Genomic DNA, 27,844 nt, shown 5'->3' with positions numbered 1-27,844 from the left:
AGCGCCGCTCCCGCGCACTCCCGGGATGCTGGGGGCTTCCCAGTGGGATTCTCCACCAAGCCGCCGCCCCTTCGTTTTAGGCTGTGTCCCCTCCGTCAGCGGCGGGGGGAGCGGGCTCCGGAGGGGCAGCGGGGAGAGGGGAGCTGCATCAGCCCCCCGGGAGGCTGCCGGCAGGCGGGCATGCGGGGAAAGACGGACGAGGGGATAAGGAAAGGGACCCAGGAGGGGATGCACGGAGGGATGAAGGATGGGATGCTCCGGTCCTGCTGCCACCTCTCAGAGCGGCGGAGGAATCTGCGGGCTCTGGTGCTCGTCGTTGTGGCGGGTGCGTGTGCGGCGGAGGGATCGGCCGGTCCGCCGTGTGCCCGCCCCCTGCGCGGCGGCGCGGCCCCGCAGATATAGCGCGGCGCGGGGAGGCGCGGCCGTCACTTGGCGAGCGGCGCTCCGCGGGTGCGGGGCTGCGCGGGCAGGAGCGCCGGCGGCCGAAGCAGCAGCAGCAGCGGCGGGATTTGCCTAGGCTGGCCGAGCATCCTCCAACTTGGAACTGTCCACCGGCGTGAGCTCCTGAACATGAGCCTCCTGCCTCTCTACCTGCTCGGATTGCTCCTCAGTAGCGGGCAAGGTAGGAACGCGGGCGCCTTTTTCCCCTTTTTTTTTTTTTTTTATCTTCCCTCCTAATTACTATTCTTGCCTGTGCTGTCCACTCGGTCAAATTAACGGAATAGAAACGGAAAAAAAAGAAAAAAAAAAAAAAGAAAAAAAAAAAAAGCAATGTATAATGTATTATCCTGGAACCAAATTAAGAAGGACCTAAAACTTGCTTCATCGCCCACCTTTTCTTTTTTTTTTTTTTTTCTTTTTTTCTTTTTTTTTTTTTTTTTTTTTCCCCTCAGTCTTCAAGTAGTGTCATTTCTGAGGAAAAAAAAAATATGGAAGGAAAAAAGAAAAAGCAGGACAGTGCTAAGTGCACTTAGCGGCTTTGCATAGGGTTTTGCTTTTTTTTTTTTTTTTTTTTTTTTTTTAATTTGCGCCAGGTAAATCTGTGAGAGAGATGAAGCGATTACACAAAATCTGCCGAGCACTGGTCTTTACAGCCCGCGTCTGCCCGCGGCGAAGACAGTACGGGCTTCGTTCTTAGGAGCAGGGAGAACTACTGGCGGCAGAGTCCGTGAGAAACCTGACCTGAAGTCTCCCAGTCAGGGTTTTTCCTCTCCGGAAGATCCTTCCCCGCGCCCTGCCGGGACACCGAGCCCCGGCCCGGGGGTGGCGCGGAGGAGAGGGCGCTGTCGGGGCCGCGGAGCCGCGTTAGGGTGCGGAGCCCTTGTGACACGGAATATCACCGCGGGGGCAGGTGTGTGCGGGGGGGCGCGGCGCGCCGGGCTGGCTCCTTCGGGCGCTCTTCGTCCTTCGTAGATGCATTTGCGCATATATATATAGAGAGAGAAGCATGTACATACGTACGGTGCGTCGAGAAAGGCGGACTCGGGGGCTGTGGTGCGGCCGCGGGGTTTGGTTTGTTTTCTGGGGCTGACATATCTGTACAGTTATTTATTTGTTTATTTTTGAATGTGGCCTGAGTGGTTACTTGAGGATTTGTGCTCCTGGAAGGGACCGGGCGGACGGGCCGCCGGGAGGGGCGCAGCCGCTGGGTCAGGGATAACCACGGCGGTGTTTGGAAACTGTTCGGGCAAGTTCCCGGCGTCCGGCCGGGGCGCTGAGCGGCGTGGGGCTGTCCTGCCCCCCTGCCCTGTGCGAGGCTACGTTCCCTGCAGCTGAAGGAACGGGCGGCGGCCCCACTTCCTACGGAGGTTTTAGGGGAGAAATAAACCCCACCCAGCCCAAACGCCCCAGCGGGGTGTCAGCGGCAGCGGCGGGGGCCGGCCCCGGGCCGCGCTGCCGCCGCCGGGCACCAGGGGGCGGCCGAGCTCCACGGTGACGCCGGGCAGCGGCCGGGACGGGGCGGCCTCGCCCCCGCCGCTCCCGGGCTGGGCAGGGCCGGGTGTGTCACCCACGGTGTCCTGTGCGGGGCTGGCAAGGGCCGGGTGTGTCACCCACGGTGTCCTGTGCGGGGCTGGCAAGGGCCGGGTGTGTCACCCACGGTGTCCTGTGCGGGGCTGGCAAGGGCCGGGTGTGTCACCCACGGTGTCCTGTGCGGGGCTGGCAAGGGCCGGGTGTGTCACCCACGGTGTCCTGTGCGGGGCTGGCAAGGGCCGGGTGTGTCACCCACGGTGTCCTGTGCGGGGCTGGCAAGGGCCGGGTGTGTCACCCACGGTGTCCTGTGAGGGGGCAGCGACATTTGTTGCGCTTAAGGAAGTGCCGGGGTGGTCAAGCGTGATGCTTTGTGGTATCAAGAACCGCCGCTGCCAAGGTCTCCTTCCATGCATCTGTGGCTAAACCTCTTACCTTCAGGCGTTATCTTTCGGCGACAACTAGCAGGAAGCCACCAGGTGCTCTCAATTCCTATGGAAAAAGCTTCCCTGCTTTTGCCACTTTGGGGTGAGCTGGGGAGCTCCCCTGAGGAGCAGCGATTCGGGAACACTCCGGAGGCTTTTCGGTACAGCCGGCACTGGGATGGCAAAGGAGGAGGAGAACGGGAAAGCTTCCTTCAGGATTTGCATTGATCTACCTGGGTGTAATAATGTGCGTAGAGATATGGAATGTGCCTCCTCCAACAGAGGAAGGGTAGAAAGCGACTTTGTGAAGTGCGATTTCTGCAGCGTAGGAGGATTGCATAGTTTAGGTATCTCACTATTACAAATGTCAGGAGATAAATAATGGAGTGAAATTACAGATTCTATTAAGCCGAGTTTTAAAAATTATAGGATACACATGAGGGAGGGATGGAAAGAAGAGGAGGAAAGCTGAATAAACCTAATACTGATAGTAAGTTATTTCCCTCAATTTAAAGAAACAGCTTCATTTTATTCTTTTTAATAAAGGAAGGGAATTGCATTGGCAGAGGAAGAGTATGATTTTTTTTAACTGACTGTAGAAATAACAGCAATGTGCAGCCTCAATCCACACCAGGGTATAGTAAATGGGAATGGGAGAAAATCTGCATGTGGAAAATATACCCATTTAGGTTGCTAGGGGAGAGGCATTTTCTACAGTGGTGTTTGGGGGAGGAGTTTATTTTTTTTAATTTTAATGAGCATTTTTGAGGTGAGGAATTTATTGTACTTCTTTTTTTTATTTTTTTAACAACACCTTAAAGTAATCTTGAGAATTTCTTGAAGTGAATCAAGTCATTTGAGAGGCTATTCTAAAAACTCTTGGGATTTAGCACCGTTGTTTTTTGTTTTTTGGGTTTTTTTTAGGAGTACAGTGGTGGTGAACACTTACATCATCAAATGAAGATTGTGGTACTTGTGAGGGTTACTTTTTTGTCTTGCTTTTAAGAAAAGCATTATTATGTGAATATTAAATGATTATGACTTTTTAGATAGTTTGGATGGCTAAGAAAAAAGTCAGTAACTACACTGGGATCATCTGCTTTGGGAATATTGAAAGTCCTAGGTTCAAGATTTATATTTTGAAGGATATAAGAAAGACTGAAGCCTTTTCTTTGAGAAGTGCTGGTGTTTAAGATTGGAGAGAGGGAACTGTGCTGTATTTGTTCTGTTCCAGAAAATCAGAGCAGTTTGAGAACAAGTAGCAGACAGCCATCCCCTCCCCCAGCCCTGTACGTCAAGAGCTTATGAATGTCATAATTATCTACTAGGGCCAAGTAGTCCCGCTCCTAATTTCATCACAAGGGAGGAGCTTAACTGGCAGTGTTATTATGCTAAAACAAAAGGATTTTTTTCTTAACTTTTCAAAGCTGTCCAGACAATTTATCCAGCTTGAATTAGCTTTTCTTTAATAAAAATTGAAACAAAATGGAACAACACACACACACAGACTCCCCACCATACCACAAACCAAATAAAAGAGCATACTGCTCTCTGTAAATCTGCCTTTCAAGATATGTAGGGATTAAAAAAAGTTTCCTTGGTTTTACCAGTGTATGGGGACACTGACTTGAAGTGGATGAAATGGACATCTTCCCAAATTGTACAATTGTTTGTTTTACCACTCTTCATAATACACACTTTAGTTTAGCAATTTTTTAAAGTTGCAGTGGAAAATACCTTGCTTGTAGAATTTAATCTATTTTGTGTTCATACAAGAGATTTCATAGGAGTGTGTAGGTTATGCTTCAAGTTTCTTCTTTTCACTGCTTTGATACAGAGTTTCTTCTTGTTTTTCCTGAAAAGCTTCTCTTTACAAGTGCTTTAAAGGGACTTCTTGTTAATAAGGAACCTCCCCGGAGGGAGATGCCACATAAGATGTGCATCTTATTCACCACCAGTCTGGAATCCTGCCTCTTTCTGCTTTTTGTGTAGTGAACCCATGACATTTGGAATTTTTGAAATCAGTGATTTTGCTTAATGGATTAAGTGGAACTACTGTTTTACTCTGATTGTACACTGAAATCTGGAGCAGATCCTGAGACTTGAACCAGACATTGTTTTCTAATACTAGTTGATTTGTACAACTGCATTAAGATTGAAATACAGCTGTTATCTTTCCTTCTTGTTTTCACTGTTCTAAAACAAAAATATGACAAAATCATGTTTGATTTTTCTATTTTAGGCTACGTTCTCCTCTTCAAGTAAATATGTGAATCAAAATATCTGCCTGAAAAGAAACCTGAACTGCTGAGGAGTTCTGAAACATTGACTTAAAATCAGTAGATGAGAAATATGTAGGGAGCTTTATTTCATGCACTCCCATACAAATGAAACATATGAGTGACAAAGTCATAGACACAGAGCTTTACAGTCTTGTCTAAGTGGTTGAATAGCATCATTTGGACTTTTCCTCTTACAACACATTTATTTAGATAACTCATTATTTTTATCTATGGAAATGCTGCTGGATTATTAAGACTATTTTTTATTAGCCTTTCATGGCCACCTTTTTCAACAAATATTTTTAGAACAAATGCAGTATTTGTTTGCCCTTTCACTGACCTTTTCATTGAGGTGCCTTTCACAAGTGGTTCATGTTTACTTACTGATTTTTCTTTCAATTTACTCCAGTAATTCCAGAGTTACATTCAGCACATGCCATTTGATTCCAGTACAATTGAGTCAAGTTAATATGACATTTTGGGAAACACATGTTTTAACTTCACTGTAATTTGTGTCTGTGAGTCGAAAATCTACTATTGAAAGAGTAGGATATGGACTTCTCCAGGTAAAGAATCAGGATAATAACTGCTGTTCAGATTTTAAGCTGTTTACATCAAATAATTCATGACAGATGTTTTGTTTGTTCATTAGTTGTTTTTGCATTTTGGGGTTTGTGGGGTTTTTTTTTTTTTTTAGTATACACATTTGCCTTATGAAATAAGGGCATTATAATAAATGAAGTGTATCTTGAAGTTCTACAGGTCATTTGAATCTCATTTTCAATGTCCCTTGAAATGCAGAAATAGGAGAGACTGGAGGAAAAACTTACCGATAACCTGAGGTATTCAAATCTGGAGGCCTGTTGGAGTCTCATAGACTAGATCTAGGCCTATTGGTAACTTATATCTTAACACCAGTTTTTATTTTGACCTAAGCAACTAATCATGACCTAATTCTGACCTAGTGTCATGGTTTCCCCCTTGGTGTTTGGGTATATATAAAATATGCTTCTTAGTTTAGGTATTTGACCAGAATACTCAGTTTTTGTTAACTAGTTTAAAACTCAGAATAATTTTTTTAGCATTAAATCGGGCATTCAGAGCACTACTTGCTGTTACTTCAAGAATTTGAGGATGTCCATCTTCAGTGATGTAATTCTGCATCTTAAACAAAATATTTTTATTGCATTTTTAACTCAGTTCCTCTTAAAACTGTGTTTGAATGGATTTGTATATTTTTAAAGGATATCAGGAAACAAAAGAGTTAACTCTAAGAAGGCAAGAGGCTCTTCAGATGCCTTGAGTTATGCCATAGCATCTTTAATGCGGTATCTTCAAAAATAACAGTATGAAGGTTCTTAGTTTTATTATGTGCCTAACTTTTTCATTATTTGTTATTGATTGATTGATGATATCATTAATTGGAGAAGACATTTTCTGATTTATTTTACTGTAGATGAACAGAGAATCTACCTTTTAATTTATTGAATAGGAAGAAGAAAAATAGGGAGAGTTGTTTATCTGGTTACAGCTATTTGTGGTGACATCTTACGATATTAAAATCCTTGTGTACTGGAAAATAAATCCATGTAAATGTTAATAAGTTATGTGAAAAGGACACAAAGAATACAGGTACCAACAATGTCAGAAATCCTTGTGTTCACAAGACTGCCAAGCCTTTGAGTGTCCTGCATTTGAGTGGCTCCATGGAAGCTCATGGAAACCAGAGGCTCATTCTTAGCAGGAATCCATTGACTCCAGTGGGTTCACTGCAGTATGTGAAAGTGTCTCTTGAAATGGCGGGAGGTAACCAGCTTTTATTCTTGAAATAGCTTCAGATAGGCAATGCTGTCCATTTATGCTGCTGTTATGATTTAAGAAATCATGATTAACAGAAAATGTCTCTCTTTGCATTTGTGCATTAGCAACTGTATCATTAATGAATGCATGGGAGTAATTGCCTGAACTACAGGTCTAATGATCTACTACAGAAGGAGATATTTAGTACTTAGATATTAAAATAACTAAATATTGTCATTTGGGAGGCATTAGAACAGGATTCACATAGAAATTGTGGATGACCCATCCCTTGAATTAGTCAAATCCAGGTTGGGTGGAGCTTTGAACAACCTGGTCTAGTGGGAAGCATCCCTGCCCACGACTGGAATGAGATGATCTTTCAAGTCCCTTCCAATCTGAGCCATTCTATGATCTTAGCCAAACTCTACTAGTCCTAGTTGTATGAGAATGTCCATTGACTTAAGTTTGTGCTTGCGTGTGAGACAAGAAGGACCAGTTCTTTAAAAGCATTTATTTTACTGTCTCAAGTAGGTTAATCTGGGAAGGAAGGAGACAGTCAAGTGTATCAGCTAAAATTTTGTTGCACAGTTTCTGCCTATTTAAGAACAATGCTAAGAAATTGCAGCCAAACAGCTGCTGAAATATTTTACCTGCTTCCTGCATCTTCTGGAAAAGAAAAAAATGTAGTTCTTTGGTTTCACCTGCTCTTTAATATGGTGCATAAAGATAATTGCAAATATGATGAAGAGAACAAGTCTTTCAGAAAGCTATTTGGTAAGCCTGGAGATCTACTAACCAAGAGTATAATCTCTTACCAGTTTCCACGGTCCAAGCATAATGTTGTCTGAAATACCCAGTTTCTGGATGGATAACATCCAGATAAAATTGAGAAGCAGCATGTAGTACTATGGAGGTTTTGTCAGCCTCTTTAGTAGTCCTGCCTATCATTACTGAAATAAATTTCCTCTTACCTATACAAGTTCCTTCAAGAACTAGCTTTCAATAAAAAGCATAGATCTTTGATATGTTAATTTATGTTCATTTAAGATGTAGTGGCTCTCAGTTTAAAAAAAAAAAAATAAAAAGGAGGGAAATACAAGTGGCTCATTTTCATCTTACGGAGTTAAGTTTTTCCTCCTATCAAAATTTATATAGTGACTTTAGAAGTCTGCACTGGTTTTTATTTAATGTTCTAATTACCTGAGTAGTATTGCTAAACAGTTGACAAATGTTGATGGATAAACTCATAATTCAGCAACAGTCAGAGCTGTAGCATATGAATAACTCATAAGGATACAAATCAAACTTTTCAAGATTTTTTTTTCCCCTTAGCTAATACTAAACTGATTGTTTGCATTGCAGTCGTAGTCTAAGGAACAATATGATCCAAAATTCATACTTGGAAATCACACAAGAAGTCAGTGTCCTGTCCACTTTGCCCAAGAGGTGCCATTTGGAGCGTAGTATGAATTCATATTAAAAACACTCATTGCCAGCAATTTTCTTGCTACTAAAAGATGTTGCACCAGATTCAGTCAAGCTGCAAGTAATTTCAAACCCATTAACTTTGTAGACCTTTGTACTGCAGGTGAATTTGGCTTGCATGAACTCAGATCCATGGTTAAAATAATAAAATATTTAAAAACAGAAACACAGAGAGATGTGATACAGATAGATACAAATAGGAGAGAAGAGGTAATCTTGCCTCTTATTATGAATAGTTTCTTGAACTGATGATACAATTATTTTATTGTAATAGGAAATATGTAATCAAAATGCAATGGTATTGTGTTAATATTATGACATTGTTATTTTAATTAGTCAAAGCAGAATAAACTACAGATCCAGTGTAGTTTATTTATGGGGAAGAGGATAGCAACCGAGGATATATTAAATGTACTGGAGACCAGTTGTCTGGAGTATCATAATACAGCATTTTTGAAGAAGTTCTTGAAGATAACATACCCATAAACTAATGTGCTTACTGTATCAGAAAAAAGATTGATGTACTTCAGTGATCTCAACAGAGACTCAAAGAGGGAGTCATAAAGGAACAAGTAAGTACAGAACAGTAAGAGTGTAATACTTCTGTCAGTTCACCTACAATGTTCAGGGATATATCTGGTGATATGTCAAGTTATATCTGTGTGATCTTCCTTAATAATCTTGGCAGACCTTTGTTGCATGAATTTGTTCTTAAATCTGCCAGTACTTTGATCTGCTTGGTTCACTGTGTCAACAACTTACACAAGAGAAAAAGAAGTCTGAAAAAATAATGTTCAGTCCTCTAATTATGGTATTGTAAGTAGTCAAGTCATACCAGTTCTTTACTTGAGTTTTCTGTGGCATTTATATTTGCACATAACAGAGTAGCTGCCCATGCTAATGTGATGGACTCAGAGCTACATGTTATATTCATGGACTTTCCAGTGAATTAAAGACTTTTTTTTTTTTTTTTTCCCTTAGTAATCAGTTTCCTAATTTTTAAAAAGCGTTTTATTTTCCTACCCTTTTGGTAATAGTTATTTTAATTTAACAAATGGTGATGTGAAGTACTGAATTTTAAGCTCATCTGCATCAGACCAATTGTAAAAAATCTTCTTGATTTCTAAGTATCTCTTTTGCACTATAGTCAGTGTGGCAAGTTGTGCCTTACGAGGGGGTGAGGACTAACACTGGTCCAGCAGTAATCCTGGTGAAATAAATGCTGAGAGATTTGATTGCTAGAAAGATCATTCACAGGGATGGGTATATGGAAAGAGCAGAGATACTTTAAAAGAAAACTTGGTACACAAGTAAATGGATATAGACTGAATAAAAAACCAACCAAACAAAAAAACCTAACAACAACAACAAAAAAGGCAGCCCTTCAGGATGAAAATTAATTTCTGACCAAAAAAAGCATGGACTATGGAGCATATACGAACAAGAGGAAAGAGGTATTGTTAGTCTTAAGATGGTTCAAAGTCATAGAATGTCCTGAGTTTCCAGGGGCTCACTACGATCATGGTATCCAACTCCTGGCCCTGTGCAGGAGACCCCAAGACTCCCACCATGTGCCAAAGAGCATTGTCCAAATGCTCCTTGAGTTCTGTCACATTTGCTGCTGTGGCCACTTCCCAGGGAAGCCTGTTCAAGTGTCCAATCACCCTCTGGATGAAAAACCATTTCCTGATATCCAACCTAAACCTCCCCTGACACAGCTTCAGGCCTTTCCCTTGGGTCCTGTCACTGTCACCACAGAGAAGAGATCAATGCCTGCCCCTCCTCTGCCCCTCAGGAGGAAGTTATAGCTGCAATGAGGTCTCCTCTCCTCCAGGCTGAACAGACCAAGTGACATAAAATTCTCCTCATACAGCTTCTCCTCCTGACCCTTCACCATCCTTGTTGCCCTCTATTGGATGTTCTCTAATGTAATGGAATTCCTATATTGAGGTAGCCTAAACTGCATGCAGTACTTAAAGTGAGGCTGCACCAGTTCTTTCTTACAAAGTGCAGCCTTAAATTCTCTGCATTTTTGATTTTTTTAAATTTTATTTTAGCAATAACAAAGAATTACAAAGACAACATTGCTCAACATTTACACATGGTTTTTGCTAATCACCTGAATGATGCGGTATGAGGAATCTCTATTTTGCAATAGAATCTTTGGTTTTGCTGCTTTCTGTTTGTTTTTTTTGTTTCTGAATTCTAATTTTGTAAATCATGTCTTACCCATCTTGGAATTTAAGATGAGTTATATCCAGCTGGGCATTGCTGCCTGTAATAAACAATGCAGCAATTCACGTACTCCTGTGCTTTCCCTGTTGGGTAACAGTACCCAAATTCAGAGTTAAGCAAAAACTAATGCTGACTTTTCTCAGTGGAAACTGTCCAGACTTTTATTTTCTTCCATTTTAAGAAAACAATGTAACATGAGATGAGTTCTGCTAACAGAATTGTGCACACCCTGCAGCCACGGAACTCCCACTGAAGTCGAGTGTTTCAGTGGTTGTACTGATTGCACTTTTCAGGATCTAATGGAAGCTTTCAGGAGTTGTATAAATCTCATATGAGTATGTGGGAATTTTGATTCAGTAAAGAATAGAAAAATCAAGCTCTAACTTGATGTATACTTAAGTAGTGGGCATGTTTATAAGTAGTGCTGAAAAAATGTGGGGCTAATCCAAGAACACAGAAGAACTGGAAATTAGAAGGATGTTCTGCTGTGCCAGATTCTGTTCAAGAGATAAAGTGCAGGAGACAAAAAGGATATTTTTCTCTGTGCTTTTCAATAATAAATCCAAAGATACATTGTAAATATTGTAAACTACTGATTTCATTCTCTCCCTTTGGGAACTCATGCAAAAATTGCAATTAATCATCGTGATCACTTAGCTGCAACCCAGGCTATAACTCTTGGGAAGTTTATCATTCAGTATGAAAATTCATCACTAAATTCATCAGTAGGTTTTGCTTGAGTGTTTGAGGGTTTTGATTTACTTGTTTGTTTTGGTCTGTGGCTTTGTGACACTGGTCAAAATTGTTCTTTAGCAGTTCAGTATTCAGGTCATGCCTGCAGGTCTGTAAGTGCCACCCTCTGAGTGATCACATCTATGGACTAGTGACAGTTTATGGTAATTCCACACATCGTGTTTAACAGCTTTTAGCATTTAGTCAAAATACTGTTTTCCAGCACCTATGCATTGCTTTTCTGTGAATTATAATTCTGTTTTTGGATTATACAGCTTGTGTACATATAAAATTTATGTTGCTGGGTTTGAGAACTCTCTCAGAGGTGGGGTTTTCTATACTGTTCTCCCAAATTTATGGTAGACTTACTCTGATTTTACATTTATACAGAAAATTTATAGGATTCTGTTTACTGTCATGATAGTGATTTTCATTTCTGTGATTGCATGATACAGTTCTGAGTGCATGGTTTTTGTAGGTGCTGCTAATTTTAAAACTAATTTTGATCTTACATTCACATTTCTATATAGTTTACAAACATTAGTTTAAATCAAAAGATTCTTAGCTGCATTCTGAAATCTCAGGAATTGCCTATTTCACTCTGTGCAGCCCTTTGTGCCACACTGACAGCTTTTATTTTTTTGTGGTCCTAGGTACCCGAATAAACACCTTATCTTTGCAAAGAAGAGCAGATATGGCTGGAGAAACCATTTAATAAATACTAAAAATGGTGATGAAAAGAAATAGACTTCTCTGTGAATCGTGTATTTTGCATTTTTAATTGCATATGATCTGATTTAGGAAAAAACAAGCACAACTAAGCAAACCCAGAAAGCACCCCTTTCAAGGGAAAAGCCCTTCTGTTGTTAGATGGAGTTCTGATTTGTGTTCCTCTGTGCTCATTTTAAAACAGGATAGATAATTGCAGCTAGTGAGTGTACCAGAAAATAAAGAAATTACATCATCATATAAATACTATAAAATATATTCTAAAGAAAACTTACTTTAAGTGCAATTTGTGAATGTTGCTGTTGATGTTGTACCTTAAATATGTTTGTGACTGTCTTCCAGACTGTGAATCTCACTGAAGAGTGTTATCAAAGGTTTTTAGATACTCTTGGTCTTCAGCCATGTAAGTCAATGCAAGGGAGCATGGCAGAAAAACCATTTCTGTTCGTAACTCTGTTTCCTGTGACCTGCAGATATTAAATAAGTAACATCCCTATCTGTCTTCCTGTAGAAAATCCTATTTCTGCAGTGATGGTCTGTTTTTGCCTATGAAAATGACTGAATTATCTAACTACTTTTATGAATGTTTGATCAAAATACCCCAGTGTTGTAACAGGAGGGAGATGGGAAACTCAAGCAGTAGGGAAGGAGGAGCCCTGAGTGTTTATTGAAGGTTTGTGTTGTCTAACAAGAGATGTTTCTTGGTCAGTGTGATGGATTTAGTACAGTTTAGTTTTTCAGTCATAGAGGAATGTGGAATAATTTTCAAGGTCAAGACCTAGGAATTGCTTTAGAAAAGACAGGGACCTATCAGAGGGTTAGTTAGAATGTTAGCATCTGTTTTGACCTCTGAAAATTGTCAGCTACGACTTTGGGAAGTACCATATAAAACCCCTTCATTTCCTACGGGTCAGCCCTTTTCCTTTCTTCCTTTGGCCAGAGAGACAGGTAACATCAAGTTGGGCTTGCTGCTCCCCGCTTTTGGAGGGGAGCTGGCCTGAGGCCTGGCTGGATTCCATCGGCTCCCGGGTGGGGGGTAGGGGGGAAAAGAGAAGCTGCTTTACAACAACTACTTTCTCCAAACTTCCCTAGAGCAGGGAAAGATCTCTGCCAGGCACCTAATAAGATCTATAAGCACCATTTAAGCTGAGGCTGCCCCAATTTGCATTGAGGCATAGGCCAAAAGGGCATTTATGATCCTGCCTAGTTTTTGGGGTTTTTTTTTTTGTAATTCCGGACTGCTCAGGTGCTCTGATCTCTGATGTTTCTGCGTGAATTCTTCCTCCCTCACCAGCTCGGCTTGGCCTTTAACATCCAATACCACAAGCTACCAAGGAAGAAAAGAGACTCTGGGCAGATTTAACCCTTTCCTAGCAACATGAAGCTTCCAGAGCTTAGCCCTTCTCTGAGAGAGAAAAGAAAAAGACAGAGTAAACATAAAGAAGAAACAGCATGAAGTCAGTATAGCGAGAGTGAAAAGACTGTTGGGACAAAGGGTTTGAGTTGGTTGTTCCATTCTTACTTGAGCCATGGAAATGAACTCTATATTTAGATCATTCCTTTAAATCATGGAAAAGATATGCATTTAGGGAGATAACTGTTTAGATTTATGTGTGGATTTGAGCAAAGGTGTTTGTGATGGACTAAGTAATATTAATCCTATAAAATGCTTGAACAGAGATAAAGATGAGAAGCCCTCTGCACCAGTGAAGAAGTAAAAAGATATCTCTGTTCCTTGAGATGAAGAACCCTTTGGTTTTAGAGTTATTCATCTTTAAAAGGTGACACCCCAGTATGCAAAAGTCTAAGACCCATGACCCATAAGCAGCTTGGGAACCTGCTAATGGGAGGGGTCACAAAGGCAGGTTTCTCCGGGCGGTTGTTTTTGTGACAGTTTAAAACCCACAAGAGAACTGTTCTAAGTTGTCAGAGGGATCCATGACTCTAAGAGAGACTCTTCCCCTTAAGAATTGATGAAAGACTATTGTCAAGTAGTGAAACTAACAGGAAATTGCAAGTTTTGTCTCTTTATATTGTTTTGTAAGAAAGTAAACAGTTTGTAAGGGGAGGGAAGAGTGTTTTTGGAGTTGCATTCTGTTTTGTTTTTGGTTTTTTTCCCCAGCTTTCTTTTTCCATTCTTTTAGTGTGTGTTAATAAAACTATTTGTTCATTTGTAAAGTTAAGCCTGCTTTGTATTTCTCCTAGTCTCTTTCCCACAGAAAAAGAGTGAGTACTAAGACCAGAATTTAGTAAACATAAAACCACTACATTAATTAGTGTTTCTACCCGATTGTCAAAATTAAAACTACTACAGTCAGTGATGGGGATTTGTTGTTGTTGTTGTTGTTGTTGTTGTTGGTTGGTTTTTGGGTTTTGTTTGTCTGTCTTTGGTTGGTTGGGTTTTGTTTATTTGTTTGTTTGTGTGTTTGGGTTTTTTGATGTGCTTTTTCACTGTTTGGGTTTGTTGTTTTATTTTTTAAGGGCAGGGCTGCTAAAACAAAATGTTTTTGGGGTTTTTTGTAGTCCAGAGGTGTTTTTATAGAATCACAGGATTGTTAAAGTTGTCAAAGACCTTTATGTTTATCAGCCATCAACTCAGATTCACCACTACTTTCTCCACTAAACTGTGTTCTCTGCCATATTCACACATTTTTCGAATGCTTCCAGAAATGGTGACTCCACCACTTTCCTGGGAAGTCTGTTTCAGTGCTTTACAGCCCTTTCCATGATTATTTTTTTCCCCCCTAACAAAAGCATCACACAAAGTTTCGCATAGCACTCATAAGACTGGAAGACAATCCCTGGTCTTAAAATTCTGTTACCTGATGCTTTTCTGCAATTCAATCTTAAAAATAGCTGCACGTGTCTGTGACAAAGAATTACTAAAACAGCAGAAATGAGAATATAAGCTTTTCTAAGCAGCTGGTAGGAAGAAAACTGCACAGTGAAGCAAAAACTAGTTTTCAACGTAAACTTTTATACAAAAAAAAAAGTTTTGTCAGTATGAGTTTAATTTTTCATGAAATAACTTTGTGAAAGGTTTAATTCCCACCTAAATAAATATTTGGTTGTTTTGTTTGGGTTTTGGTTTTTTGTTGGGATGGGGTTTTTGGGGTGTTTTGGAGTGGTTTTTCTTTTATCTTGCCTTTAAATTGTAAAAATACTTTCCCTCCTGTTGTTCAGGAATTAAAGTATGAGTGAAGTCATGTCCTTATGGATATATTCTCTCTTAATTGATGTGAAATGAAGCATAAAGAAAAAGTCAGAGTCCATCATGAATTCAGAACTGAACTGGCTATTTTGATTTCATTTCAATGCTTTTAACAGTCATCTTGCTTTTATTTTATGATTTGATACAGAGTCCAAACTGACATGAAAATACATGCTGACTGTAAACTGGTTTCACTGTTGTTCTTTGGTGCTGTGCATGTTGATTACAGGAGCTCTGTCTCAAATGGGCCTAAGCTGAGGCTGGAATGTTTGGTAGGCTTGATTTGGAATTTCTTTAGAATCCTAAGGCGTATCCCTCAGTATTTAAATCTGCAGATTAGTGAGGGGAATGCTCACTGATTCTTTTTAAGAAATCAGGGAATCAAAATAGAAATGTACTTTTTGGTGGGAAAATACATGGGGGGGGTGGGGCAGGATGGGAGAGGAATAGAAACAACAACAACAAAAACAACCCAAAAAAGGACAAAGCCATAAAAACACCCTACTGTGAGTGAAAACAACCAGTAAGACATGTATTTAAATGTTTATGTTCCCCTCTCACTATTCTGACACTGCATCAGAAATTACTTTTTTGTGGTTTTGAAATAAGAGTTGTCAGCATGTATCTCTTTGAAGAATTAAATAGAATAACCAAACTGGTTTACTTCTATGGCCATCCCAGGGTGTTTTGGTGTTCTAAGCTGCTTGTGAATGCTGGACTGGTGATGCATCAGGTACATGAAATTGGGTGAGAAATATGTTGCCAGTATTGATAAGTTCAGAGACTGACCAAGTTTTTTCTTCTTTCTTGCAAGCGCCATTTACTAAAATTGCCAGACCGGGTATCTGTAGTTGTGGGTTTGTATCTTTTGGGAGTGAAGGTGGACCTGCTTTTGTCTTCCTGAGTTTTGTTTCTGTTAAAACACAGGTGACCTGGTGTTACACAACTTACTTTGTATGATCCACAAACACATTGAAATACTAATGCAAAATTAATTACTGAATAATATTAGTTTCAAATATAGAAATACCTAAATAATTCTATGTATTTAATCATGTGATAATGTTCTAAAAAGGCAATATTGTTACTTATGCAGATGTTTTGAGCAAGCAGTTTACAGGGCACCAAATGCTGGTGCAACCCTGTGAAGTTTCTTTAATCCCCCACTAGAAATGATTGGGGGGGGGGGGCGGGGGTTGGGAGGGGCAGTGCACCTCTGGAATGCATGCTCCTTGATCCCTTAAAACAACTGAGAGAACAGAGTAATTAGAGAGGCAAAATTTATGTGTCCCCTTCACTGTTTGTACACACGAGAGTTTATCTATTGCCGTAACTTGGATTGGCTGTATAAACAGCGGCATAATTTATTTAGAGTTAGGTCTAAAAGACTTGGAAAAAAAATGGTGGAAGAACAAGAAGGGGATTGTAAAGAGAAGAGAGGTACAGAGAATGCAGCTGTACTTTTGTGCAAGTAACTGACGTAACTCATATATATTGACGTATTTAATTACAGCAGAATTTCTTTCTTTGTGTTTTAACCATTGGCAATGCAGAGAGGTGGGGATCCAACATTTCAGTAAAAGCTTTAAACCTGTATGTAAGGACTTTCAAAATGCATATTTTATATCTTAAACCAATAATATTTCATAAATGCATAAAATCAGCCCCCACTTCCTTCTGCTGCACTACGGATATTCATTCTTGCACTTCTTCCCCAGTCAACTTGGACAAATGACGATGTACCTTTGAAGTGGATATGTACAGTTGTTTCTTCAAAGTCAATAACATAACTTCTGTATAACTATTCTGGTGCTTGGATGCTGTTCACTGTACATTCACTTAGTTACTGAAAGGAATGTTTTGGGCAGCTTCCATGCTTGCAGCCGTGGTGATGGCATGAGAGGCACAGGCACGTGCCCCTGCACTGCTTCTGCAGAGGTCTGAGATGCACTGCTCCCCTCCTGGCTTCTGCAGCATTAAAATAAGAACACTCTTCTGTTTTTATGTAAGGCTTACTCAGATGAACAAAAGTATAGTTTGCACTAACACAAACAAATTATGATTAAAATTGATAGCATGTATCACTGGAGTAACTCAATGGAAAGGCAGTGCAACTTGCTCAGAAATACAAGCACTTTTGTGTCTATAGAATAGTTTTAATTTCCCTATTCAGTTGAATCTTTAATAAATATTTTTTTAGTTTCTCTTATCTTTAACTAACATTTAAATACTTCTTGGAAATTATGTGGGTATCTTAGTAAAACATATTCCTTTTATTACTTGAATGAAGATTTGGGGCTTTTTCTCCTATTTAAATAGGGTGCTTGAGAAGAACATTTATAATTTTATTAGAAGTTAGTTTGTTGCATGTAATATGTCCCTTAAATTTTTAATCTTGATTGTTGATTTTTACAGACCTCTTCTGTCACTTTGGTAAACAAGGTGTTTTATTTAATCTCCAGTCTTTAATGCAGCCTTCTGAAAGACAGACCTTTTTGAGTGCAAAGTTCGTTGTCATGTTGCTGGTGCGTGTTTCTGACCAGAATGCAAAGTAGCTTGAATCCATACATTCTTTTTTTCCTGTACTGGGATAGCTGCCAAATCTATGTCAGCGATTAACTTCTGAATGTGTCAGCTGTAACAAACACAGTTTGTTGTTTCTTGACTAGTTAACAGCTAGTTTAAAAGGCAGAAACAGCCTCAAATGAAAGGGAAGTACTGTACATTTTGTATCTAAAATCCTCAGGCTCTTAAAACCATTGAAAAAACCAAGAAAATATAAAATCAGTTCTAGGAGGAATTTTTAGATAGATGATTCTTAAAGTCAAAATATGCCAGATAACTGAATAATGGAGTTATCTGAAAAAATTATGGTCAGTTAGAGGTATTTTTCAATAAAGGGTTATATAATTTGATATCTGAGCTTCTGTTTCACTTGTGTGTAAAGCAAAACACCAACACCCCTTTTCCTCCTTCCCTCTCCCCCCCCAAAAAAAAATCCTCCAAGAAACCTCTCTTGAGCTGTTAGAATATATTTGAGATACTAGTTAGGAAAAAGATATCATAAGAAATAAAAAAACAAAAACAAACAAACAAAACTTATTCAGAAGACCTGAGAGTATGGGGATTATCTAAAATGAAATGCAAAATCAGTTTAGAGGAGTGTGATAATAATACTCGTCCTCCTCACAGGCATACGTGTTCTGATTATTAATGTTTGAGATTTCTTAGGTTTACAGGCTGTTTGCACAAAGTTACAATAATGTAATATTCATGTTTTGCCTATATAGTTTTTAGTTAATTTTCCTCTGCAGGTGGAATGTGAATAGTTTGCTGTGAACATTTAAAAGCCACTGTATCTTTAATTCGTTCTTTAAGTTTCATGTAGACCTCTTCTTTTCCAAATTTTAAAACAGTTATCCCAGCAGAAAAGTTTTGCTATTCAAACTGCAGTTTTAGTATTACGTATGGAATTTTTTGCTTTCATTTTCTCTTAAAGCTGTATTTTTGTATATTCTGTCTTGTTGAGCTCAGCATGAGCTGGTAGTAAATGAAGACAAAAGGGGTGGTTGCAACAGGTGTCATATTCAATTTCTTGCAAAAGAAGGAAGGTTCAGTTTTTTTCTTACAGTGGTGGTAGGTGACAAACCTTTACTGAGAATTATTTTCTTTTACTAGTTCATTTGGGCACTGTTATTTTTAGATTGCAGCAAGTGAAAGGTTTGGATGTCCTATTAGAGCAGAAAAGAGGAAGCCGGGGGAAGTCTATACTGTTACACATCTATAAAGTCTATACTGTACACATCTATAAAAACCCAGCCAAACAAAAACACCTCTGGAAAACACAAATTGAGATCATACTGAAGAGGTGGTTTGAGTAAGTGGTTATCAGCAAGCTAGACTGCTAGGTAAATTTCTAAATACAAGGAAAGTTGTGGAAGAGTCTACCATTTCTTAAATTCTGTACAATGTTATGTATGTTAAGAGAGAGAAGTAGGGAGAGAAATGCACTTTGCATAGCTAGAAATTCCAGACTTTCCCTATATATTTGTGGAATGAAATGTTAGCTCTCAACACACTGTCAGTGATGCAGCCTAGGCAGAGAGGATGTAATGTGCAGATTGTGAAACCCAGACCCTCAGCACTTGTTCCTCCTGCTCTCTGCCACCCCCATGCCCATTCCCACTGTGTAAGTTTGCTTCTTACACAGGAGTGATGTTTGATTTCAAAGGACTTCAGGCAGTGCATCCCCCTATGCACAAGTCAGAATGTTTTATCTTTGTAATACATAATTGTCTGTATCTGTAGAACAGTGGTTTTTATTCACTAGCAGGATTTGTTTGTTTGTCCTTAGTGCATGGTAGAAAACAGGAGTGGTACTCTGTCTCGCTCCCCCTACCCCCTCCTTTCTCTTTTCATTCTCGCTTCTGGTGGGAGACCTGTAAGTATTAGGAAAAAAGCTAATTTCAGATACCTAAATAAAAAAAGTCTAGTAATTCCCATCTGATGTGCAAACCATCTTTAACTCAAGTTATATACTTAAAGCTCAGATCTTTCTGAAATCTCAACCACTCCCACCATAATTTCCTGCTGCTACTTTTAGTAACCCTACTTGAGCTTGCTGGTGATGATAGAACACATTCTGAGTTTAACCTATGCATTCTTGAATCCAAGATCTTTTGAATTAATTATCATAATGCCAAGATTTTGTAAGGAGGGGAAGGAGGTATTAAAAAGGGCAAAGAAAAACTGATGGCAAAGAGTAATGGTAGGAAGGCTTTTGAATTGCAAGTCAAAGCCAAAATGAATGAGCAAGTAAATTTCCATCCCATGATCTTAAATGAAACTGAAGATTCACTGGCAAATTCTGAATTCTTGTTTAAAAGGTAAAAGTTTTCTTGCCAGTACAGGTTTGCTGCTCTTGGATAAGTAGTGTGCGAGGCTGTATGTGTAAATATAGCCAATAGTCTCATATATCTGAAAAATGTGAATAATTTTATTTAGTTATTTCGTTTATTTAGTCTTTTAATATTGTTTTCAATTCATTTTTAGGACTAAGTGTTCATGCAAGATCATAAAGGGTATCAGGACATGTGAGCAAATGGGTTTGTTTACTCCAGAGTGGAGAGGGATGTATTTGGAGTCTTTAACAATTCAAGAGTGGCAAGTGGAAGGAAAGAGAATTATTCATTAGTTCAAGTATATGCTTGGTGAAGAAAAAAAATAATTTGAGCTGACTAAACATCTTTAGTCTGAAAATATAAAGAATATTCTGCCAGTAAGAGTGAAAAAAATGGAACAGCCTTAAAAAAAAAATTGTAAAAAGCAAGAGATTTTAAGAGGATAAATGGATTTGAGAGTGATGTTGTAATGCTGTGCCTACAGAAGGGCAATAGGATCTTTTACTCCAAAAGTGCTGTTGGCCTGTTTTTTTAATTGTTATTTTTGGAATTTAAAAATTTCTTCTATAAATCTGTATTTGGTAAATTAAAAACTGCATTGAAATTAACTATTTCATACTTAAAATAATACTTTCTAAATATTAACATCTGTTCAAAAAATTTTCTAGAATTTCAGATTTGTAAAATCTATACAAGGATTTATCATGCAATGAGAATCATCTCAGTTTTCACTTATTTCATGTTCTCATTATGGATTAGTGATAATTAAGTCCAAAATTTGAGATAAAAAAGTAGGTAGCATTTCACAAGTGCTTTGAAATATGACTGTAGAGTCCACTCCTGTTCACCAAAATAAATGGTTGCTAAATGCTTTGACTTCTCAAAATAAGTAGGAATTCTCAAACAATGGAAGAAAATAGATACTATGGCCATTAGAAAATCAGAAGCATTAACTTCTTTGTGGAACTGACACAAACTATTTTGGATATGTTTAAAGAAGGATCTGATATTTAGAGAAGGCATAGTGTCTTGGTTTGAAAGACAGGTATCTGCTAGGGAGGGGCGGGGCCTCTCTAGGAATGGGGAAATTCCAATTCCTTCTCCTCCAGTTATTATAATTTAGAAAATTAAAGGAGTTTTTTCAGGCAGAGGTATGGGGAAAGGAATAACAGTTCTTTACTAGTAAATATAACAGGACAAACAACCAACAGAAACTACAGCAATAGTAATAATAAACAGAACCAAGAACCTTGAGGACCTTTGTTTCACAAGCCCTCCCCCAAACTTTGTGTGATCGTCTCCCTCCTGGCCACATCTTTTTGTGTTAGTCAAGTACCCTCTAAGTATCAGTACTTTGTTTCCTAGTAATTTATGGGGAAAAATTCTTTAGGACAAAAAGGAATAAATCTAATCCCCAACACATAGCCAAGTAAGTTTTGCCGAACTGTTGCTGAAAACGTGAAATTATCTGTATTTGTACTCTCTTCAGAGGAGACCTTAAAAAGTGACTCATCTTGAAGAGAAGAATTTTACTTGTGACTGACATGGCTCTCTCTCTCCCGGAGCCCCAGCTCAGTTTTTACTTTGGCTAGCTTGAGAGAGAAACCACAGCCAGAAGGATTTTGTCCCTCAGGGTCTTAAAGGTACCAGAGGCTGCAAACCTTTTCCTTTAGAGAGAGCATGTCCCCATCAATGTCAAAAGGAAAGAGTCTGCCTTTGGTCCAGGGGAAAATCAAGGGGTTTTGGGCCTGCCCCTGCAGGGTCGGGAGCCCGGTCCCATTGTGGTCCCAAGAGCCCAGCGAGAGATAAATGTGCACTCCTTGCTTTTATCCAGGGGGAAAGGGCTAGAGGCAGGGACAAGCCACTACCCAATCAGGGACAAGGTAGGTGTGGAACAGAGTTGGGTTACATTCCAGTGTGGGAGAAGGGGAGGGGAGAAGGAGCAGGGACAATCGTCATGGTACATTTTCTGTGGGAACAGGGGATATAGAAGAAACCATTAAAAAACCCAACATAAAATGAAATACAATATAAACACAAATAATGCACAACAATATGTGACTTTTGTATGTTTTTGAATAATTAATGGTATAACAAATTTCTGCCTTTTTCCTGTGGTTATGTAATTTATTTCTTCAATGTAGCTGTAGCTTTCCAGACAGCAGAGAAGGCTGGATACCCATAAGACAATGTTCTCCTAAATGTGCTTTATTTATTAATCGAATCAATGCTGTAGAAGCAACATTGCCTGAGGAAAAAAAAGAGAATCATGGTGCCAGCAAATAACTTACATTCAACATATCAAAGTCTAGTTCCACACATTCCTTGAAACAAAATGACAAATGGAAAGAGTCTGGAATGTTTCATATCCTCTTACGAAACAGCAGTATCCATGGCAGGATATACTTCCAAATTTTGGAGCTTAACAGACTTTTTTTCTTTTATTTTTAAGTACTCTGCCATGTAAGTCAAAGTTGTTTAGGCCTTACTTTACAATTATAGCACTCTATCATTTAGATTTTAATGTCTACCACAAAAAAAAAAAAAAAAGTGCAATATTGGTCACATTTTTCTGATTGGATACATCCGATGAGTATCAGTGTAATCTGTGGGGGAAAGAAATTTATACCACTACTAGTGTTCAGTTCATGTGATTTCAAAGTATATCAAAATATGTGTGTATATGTCAAAGTACATAATTTATTTGTAGTTATAGTTTGTGGAAGATAATATTTTCCAGTCATTTATTTCTAAATATGTTAAATCCTGTTTACCACCTAATTGTTTCTATGTGTTTTGTTTAGTCATGAACCTTGGACACTTGTATTCCATCAGGAGACACAGATGGCACTTTGTGAGGTACACAAGCTCACAAAGGTTTAGAGGATGCAAATTTCTTCCTGCTTCCATGTAACTGCCTTTGCAACCTTCTATAGATATTATTCTAGTATTTAATGCAGCCTGATTGTTCTCGGGTTTTTGGAAACACCTGGTTTTTATTTTTGGTCCATGTTCAAATGCTCTTCCCGTGTCTCATTAAATCATTAAATGGCATCATAACTCCGATTTAATGTATCCTTAGCTGAGACATCTTACCAACGAATCCATATTAGAACACAATCTTTAGCTTTTTGCAAAACATTAACCACAGAATTTCCACCTGTATTCCCTAAATAGGTTTGGCTAAATGAAATTCAGTGAGAGGCTTGTAATTTAGAAATAAAGCATTGCTTCTAAAAACACCTCTGAAACAATCTTCACTCTGCTACTTTATTTTTCATTTTTTGACATTATTATCTTGTGTCAGAAGATTATAAATGAATGAACTTGAAAAAGCTTAGAAAAAACTGCTGTGTTTTTTCTTTGCTTGTGATGTCTTAATCCTATGTTTTAAAAAAGGCACAAAGTATAATTAAAAAGACTTAATATCGCTCATAAGATCAATATATTTTAAGCTTTGCTGTCTAACTTGAGAAGAAATTCTGTGTAACAAATTGAACAAAATTCTATGTAAAATTCTGTGTAAAAATTCTGTAAAACAAATTAAAACAAAAAAAACCCTCTCAAATACATACTATGAAAAATTAAATTTAAAGCAAGTGTTTCTAAGTCAATTACATATGAAGAAAACATTATTTTTTTTTAACTACTGAAGAACTAAACCAAATCAAAAGTTTCGTGAAGAATAGGGAAGGGCATTCTTGATCTGAAGAAAATAATGCCTGCTTTTAGGTCTTGTGTAATATTAAATATGTGGAAAATTATGTAGGTCCACAGACAGATACATAAAATTAACAGGCCTTTTCCCCAGGAAACCAACTCCATCTTTGCTTTGAGATGTCATTTGTAGTAAAGCTAAATTGGAGGTTTGGTTCATGTGATTTTGTTTTGACATGTGGCCAATTATGAACTTCTCCACCAACTTAGATCCATATAATCTTCCTGACTGCAAGTCTCCTGGTGTCTGCCCTTGGAAGCAAGTGAACTTTACATGGAGGATGTGGTTTAAGTACTGCAGTGTCTTTGGCTGGAGGTGGCTGGAAGGTCAAATAATGGATGATACAGTACCTTCCTTGTTCTCAGCCTTCTTTTCTCCGTTATCTACATCCAGCAAGGACTTACGGGTGTAAGAATGCTTGCTCTTCCTATTGTCTAAAGCAGGATGGTGCTTATGAGTGGATTACACTGCTAGTGTAGAACACAAACAGGGCAGGATGACTCTACTACATCGTCCAAATACTGTATTTTCTTATATCTGTTTTATAAAGCTGTTTGTATTTCCCTTAAAATACTTACTGGGTTGTGAAGAAGCACAGTGCAAGTGGTGTGACAGACCCTAAAGGAAATAATGTTCCCATAATCTGTCTCTGTGAAGAGAGCAACCATGTATTGTCTTTGACTAAAAAGACACATTTTTTACTGCTATGACTTAACACATACATTTGTCTGGTATCTGTTGGATATATTCAAGAAGCAGCAGTTCTGTGTAACTGATCTCCTGACCCAGTTGCCTCAAATTACTTTATCTTTTGGGGTTTTTTAAGCAGTTTTTCATGTACACACACTGGTGAAAGAGTGTAATGCTGCAGGATTGTATTTGAACTGGTTCTCTGGTTGGATGACTGCTACTTCTGAAAAATATCTGAGGATTGGCAGAATATTTTTTATCAGGTTTTGACCTCTCTAAATGTTAGTGTTAGATACAAAGTATATGTTCCAATTCCATAGTTAATTTGGAGATTTTGTTTCCCCCCTTGATTGCTAATTTACTGTAACAATTTTATATTATGAAGTTCCTCCAACTGTCTCTGTACATAGATAGGTTTCTTATTAAATTATCTCCACCTGGTGGCAGCATGTCATAACTAGCAATGGAGTAACAAGCTGAACTGAAGCATTTTTTAATTTAACAGAAACATAACATCAAAGCTAGTTAAATCTGATGAGTCATTTATTGCTTAAAAATCCCTGTATAATGCATGAAATATTTTATAGCTGAATGTGGTGTCTTATATGTAATTGGATCTCTTAACTGATAAGTATCCCATGCCTTCAAAATACAAGTTGATTGCCATGAGTTCTGATGGCACAATTGTATTAATGTCTGCATTGCATCCCTTGAGAAGAACAATGCGGGTATTTTGATGGGGAAAGCCAACATTCAAGAGTGTTTAGTATATCTATTCTGCTTATTCTTGTAGTTATAAAATATGGATAAGGCTGTGCAGTGTTTGCATAATGTGTTTCCTTGGAGCATGTTTTTGTAGTCTGTTGCAAAGAAACGCTCTTTGCTGAAGTGCTGAATTGCCAGTTTTCCTCAATGAAGAAAGGAAACATTTTCAGAACAATAAGAGCAGTGTCAACAATATCTTATGAAAAGTCTTGAGGTAAGTTCTTAGAAATAGTTTTTTATGTCACAGTTGTCCAAACAAGTTTTACATATGAAGTATCCTGCAAGCACTTCCATATTTGAAATGGTGTAAGGTGGTCTGACCAGATTAAATCTTGTATGAAATATGCTTTTAATGTCAGGGAAGGTTTTTAAGGCAATGGTCATGTATTTTTTTTCTGTGGAAAATATTTAGATTTTGGGTAAAAAACAAAATAATAAACATGGGTTTAGTTACTATAGCCTGAAACAACAATGGCCATAAAAAGATTCACTTTGTTTTTTTTGTATTTTTTTTCCCCTAACTGAAAAATAAGTCATAATATTAATACAGTTCAGTAAGAGTCAATTAAGATCTGACAACTTGTAATAAGTCGTGGTTTTGATTTAAAGCTTACATTTATTTTATATAGTGTCATTTGACATATGTTATATTAACAAACTTTGAATCAAATACCCCAATTTTTAATATTTATTAGAGTTTTTTAATAGACCTCTGGGTTCATTTGAAAAGGAAAAAATATAGCCTTTTTATTGATGAGTTTAAATTTAGCATGTTACTTTGTTGAATAGTGAAATTATTTTGATACAAATATTTACAGCGTACACTGGTTTATGATGAGCTCTATAGTGGTTTAAACACAACTATAAAATAAAAGCTTGAGAACCTCCTGTGGAAAAGCTAAAAGCCGGTTTGGTTTCAGTTGCTCTTTTTCTTTGGCTGGGATTTTTAAGAGGAAAATTAAAAAAACAAAGTATAGGCCGACGCCAAACAAAAGGAAATTTGTATCTTTATGGCAGTATCCAAGCTTTGCTCTCAGATCTTTACTTGATGTGTGCTTGTCTGTATGTGGGGTCTTTTTTATAGTTAAAGCACTGCTCATATTTTCCTTCCAGGTGAGAACTACAGAATTTACCTTTGCTAAAGTTCTTTTAGGCTTAACGGGCCACAGAAATTGTTATCTGTAAGTACTAAATAGAAAAAAAAAACAATGGACACAAGGAGTTAATGCATCACTTCTGTTCATTGAATCTTAAAATTCTTCAGTCTTAAAACAGTTGTGCTCACCTTGTTTTTCTGTTGTGTGAGGTGCATAAAATAATAATTCATGGAAGGAAGGGAAGGAATTCCAACCAAGCAAATTATATTTACATAGCTGAGCAGCCAGTTTCTCTTATAAGCCATTAATATGGGAATATTACATTGATTTGTCATAGTGCATTAATCTAATAAAATTGGCTGAGGCAAATTTCCTATTAGGTTTTTTTTTCCTTTGTATATTGAGCTTTTATGTAGAAAAAGGATTCCACTTTTCTTTGATCCATCAAGGAGTTTCAAGCCTGAAAATATATTTCTGAATTTACTAACAAATTTCTAGTTATTTCTTAAGTGCTATAAAACTGAAATTCACCTAAAAAAAAAAAAAAAAAGATAGTAGATGCTAATTTAATCTTCTTTCTTTGTTTATTTTTTAGTATATTTCACCCTGCAGCTGTTGAGCTGACCAGCTCTGATGTGATTAGGTAGTATAGGCTGCAGGGCAACAAATATGAAAAAACTATGATTAAAGAAAGTGAAATTTATGCAGTGAAGATTTTCCTGCTTTACTGATTGAAAAAGCTAATAGTAGTGATTATTTTTTTTTAATTAAAAAAATGACAATCTTATAATATTGATATAATATTGAGAAACATTGAAGGCTTGGGGAAAGGTCTAATTTGCCTTACTGAACTCTAGCTGGAAATTTTGAGTCCAAACCAAGTACTAAGATGTTTTCATACTGCTTCAGAGATTCAGAGTGCAAGTTGCTGATTTTCTCTCAGAAGATTATGCCATTTGTAGGTTCGGTGTTTTTTTGTTGTCCTTCTGGGAAAGCCAAGAAAGCTTCTCCCATTGCTCCTTGCTCTTGTCCTTCACCTTGGGGTGAAGGGACATAGCCCAATGAAGCTGCCTTCTCTTTCATTGTGCATTAGCAGGAATAAGGACCCAGGACTAGGGAAGTGTGAACTTCCTGTTGGGGAAACCAGGGTCAAGCCCCTATCTGGTAAGAGCTGTGCCAGATTAGATGCTCCTGGAAATTTTATCCCTATTGGCATTTCTTTAACCAGACAGAAAGGGTGCAGTTTAGATGACGTTTTAAGCCTCCAGTGTGAATAGCAAACATGAATGTTTTGGTAAGTGTTTGAACTGACATAGGTGATTTCCAGATTTCAGGGAGAGGAGAATCATTCAGGATGGCCTGAACAAATGAGAAGAGGGTTATGTCCCTGAGGTATTTTAGAGGAATGGGACAGTGTGATAACTAGAACATTCATTTTGGAGTGGGCAGCTCACCCTATTGATTAGGCTGGGCTTTGGTATTGGCTTGGCCTGATGGGCACAGGCTGTATATGGTGGGAGCTGCCCTCAGTCTGTGCTGTCAGGGGATGCTCAGTGCCAAGGACTTGGATTATAAGAACATGTTCTTCCCCTGGAGGGTGGTCAGGCACTGGAGCAGACTCCGTAGGGAGTGGTCACAGCCCCACGGCTCCCAGAGTTCAAGGAACATTTGGACAACACTCTCAGAGTGGGATTGTTGGACTGTCCTGTGCAGGACCAGGAGATGGACTCAGTGATCCTTGGGGGTCCCTTCCAACACAGCATATTCTGTGATTTTTTTAAAGGAAGCCTGTGGCTGCCTGGTTTC

The 27,844-nt window shown here is 38.5% G+C and overlaps 1 protein-coding gene across 1 annotated transcript in view; it reads left to right on the top strand.

The window, feature by feature from the left end:
* Nucleotides 1-433: 433 nt before the first annotated feature.
* The window catches only part of NCAM2 (neural cell adhesion molecule 2), a 285,587-nt gene continuing 258,176 nt past the window's right edge, over nucleotides 434-27,844 (top strand). Inside the window, exon 1 of the mRNA XM_040056166.2 lies at nucleotides 434-622. Coding sequence (XP_039912100.1) covers nucleotides 571-622 — 52 coding nt within the window. The 5' untranslated portion in view covers nucleotides 434-570. The remainder of the gene's footprint in view (nucleotides 623-27,844) is intronic.

This window comes from Hirundo rustica, chromosome 2 (genome assembly GCF_015227805.2).
Source record: "Hirundo rustica isolate bHirRus1 chromosome 2, bHirRus1.pri.v3, whole genome shotgun sequence".
In the NCBI taxonomy this organism is placed as follows: domain Eukaryota; kingdom Metazoa; phylum Chordata; class Aves; order Passeriformes; family Hirundinidae; genus Hirundo; species Hirundo rustica.
The sequence above is the reverse complement of the archived record's forward strand: the minus strand, read 5'-3'. Positions and strand labels throughout refer to the sequence as shown.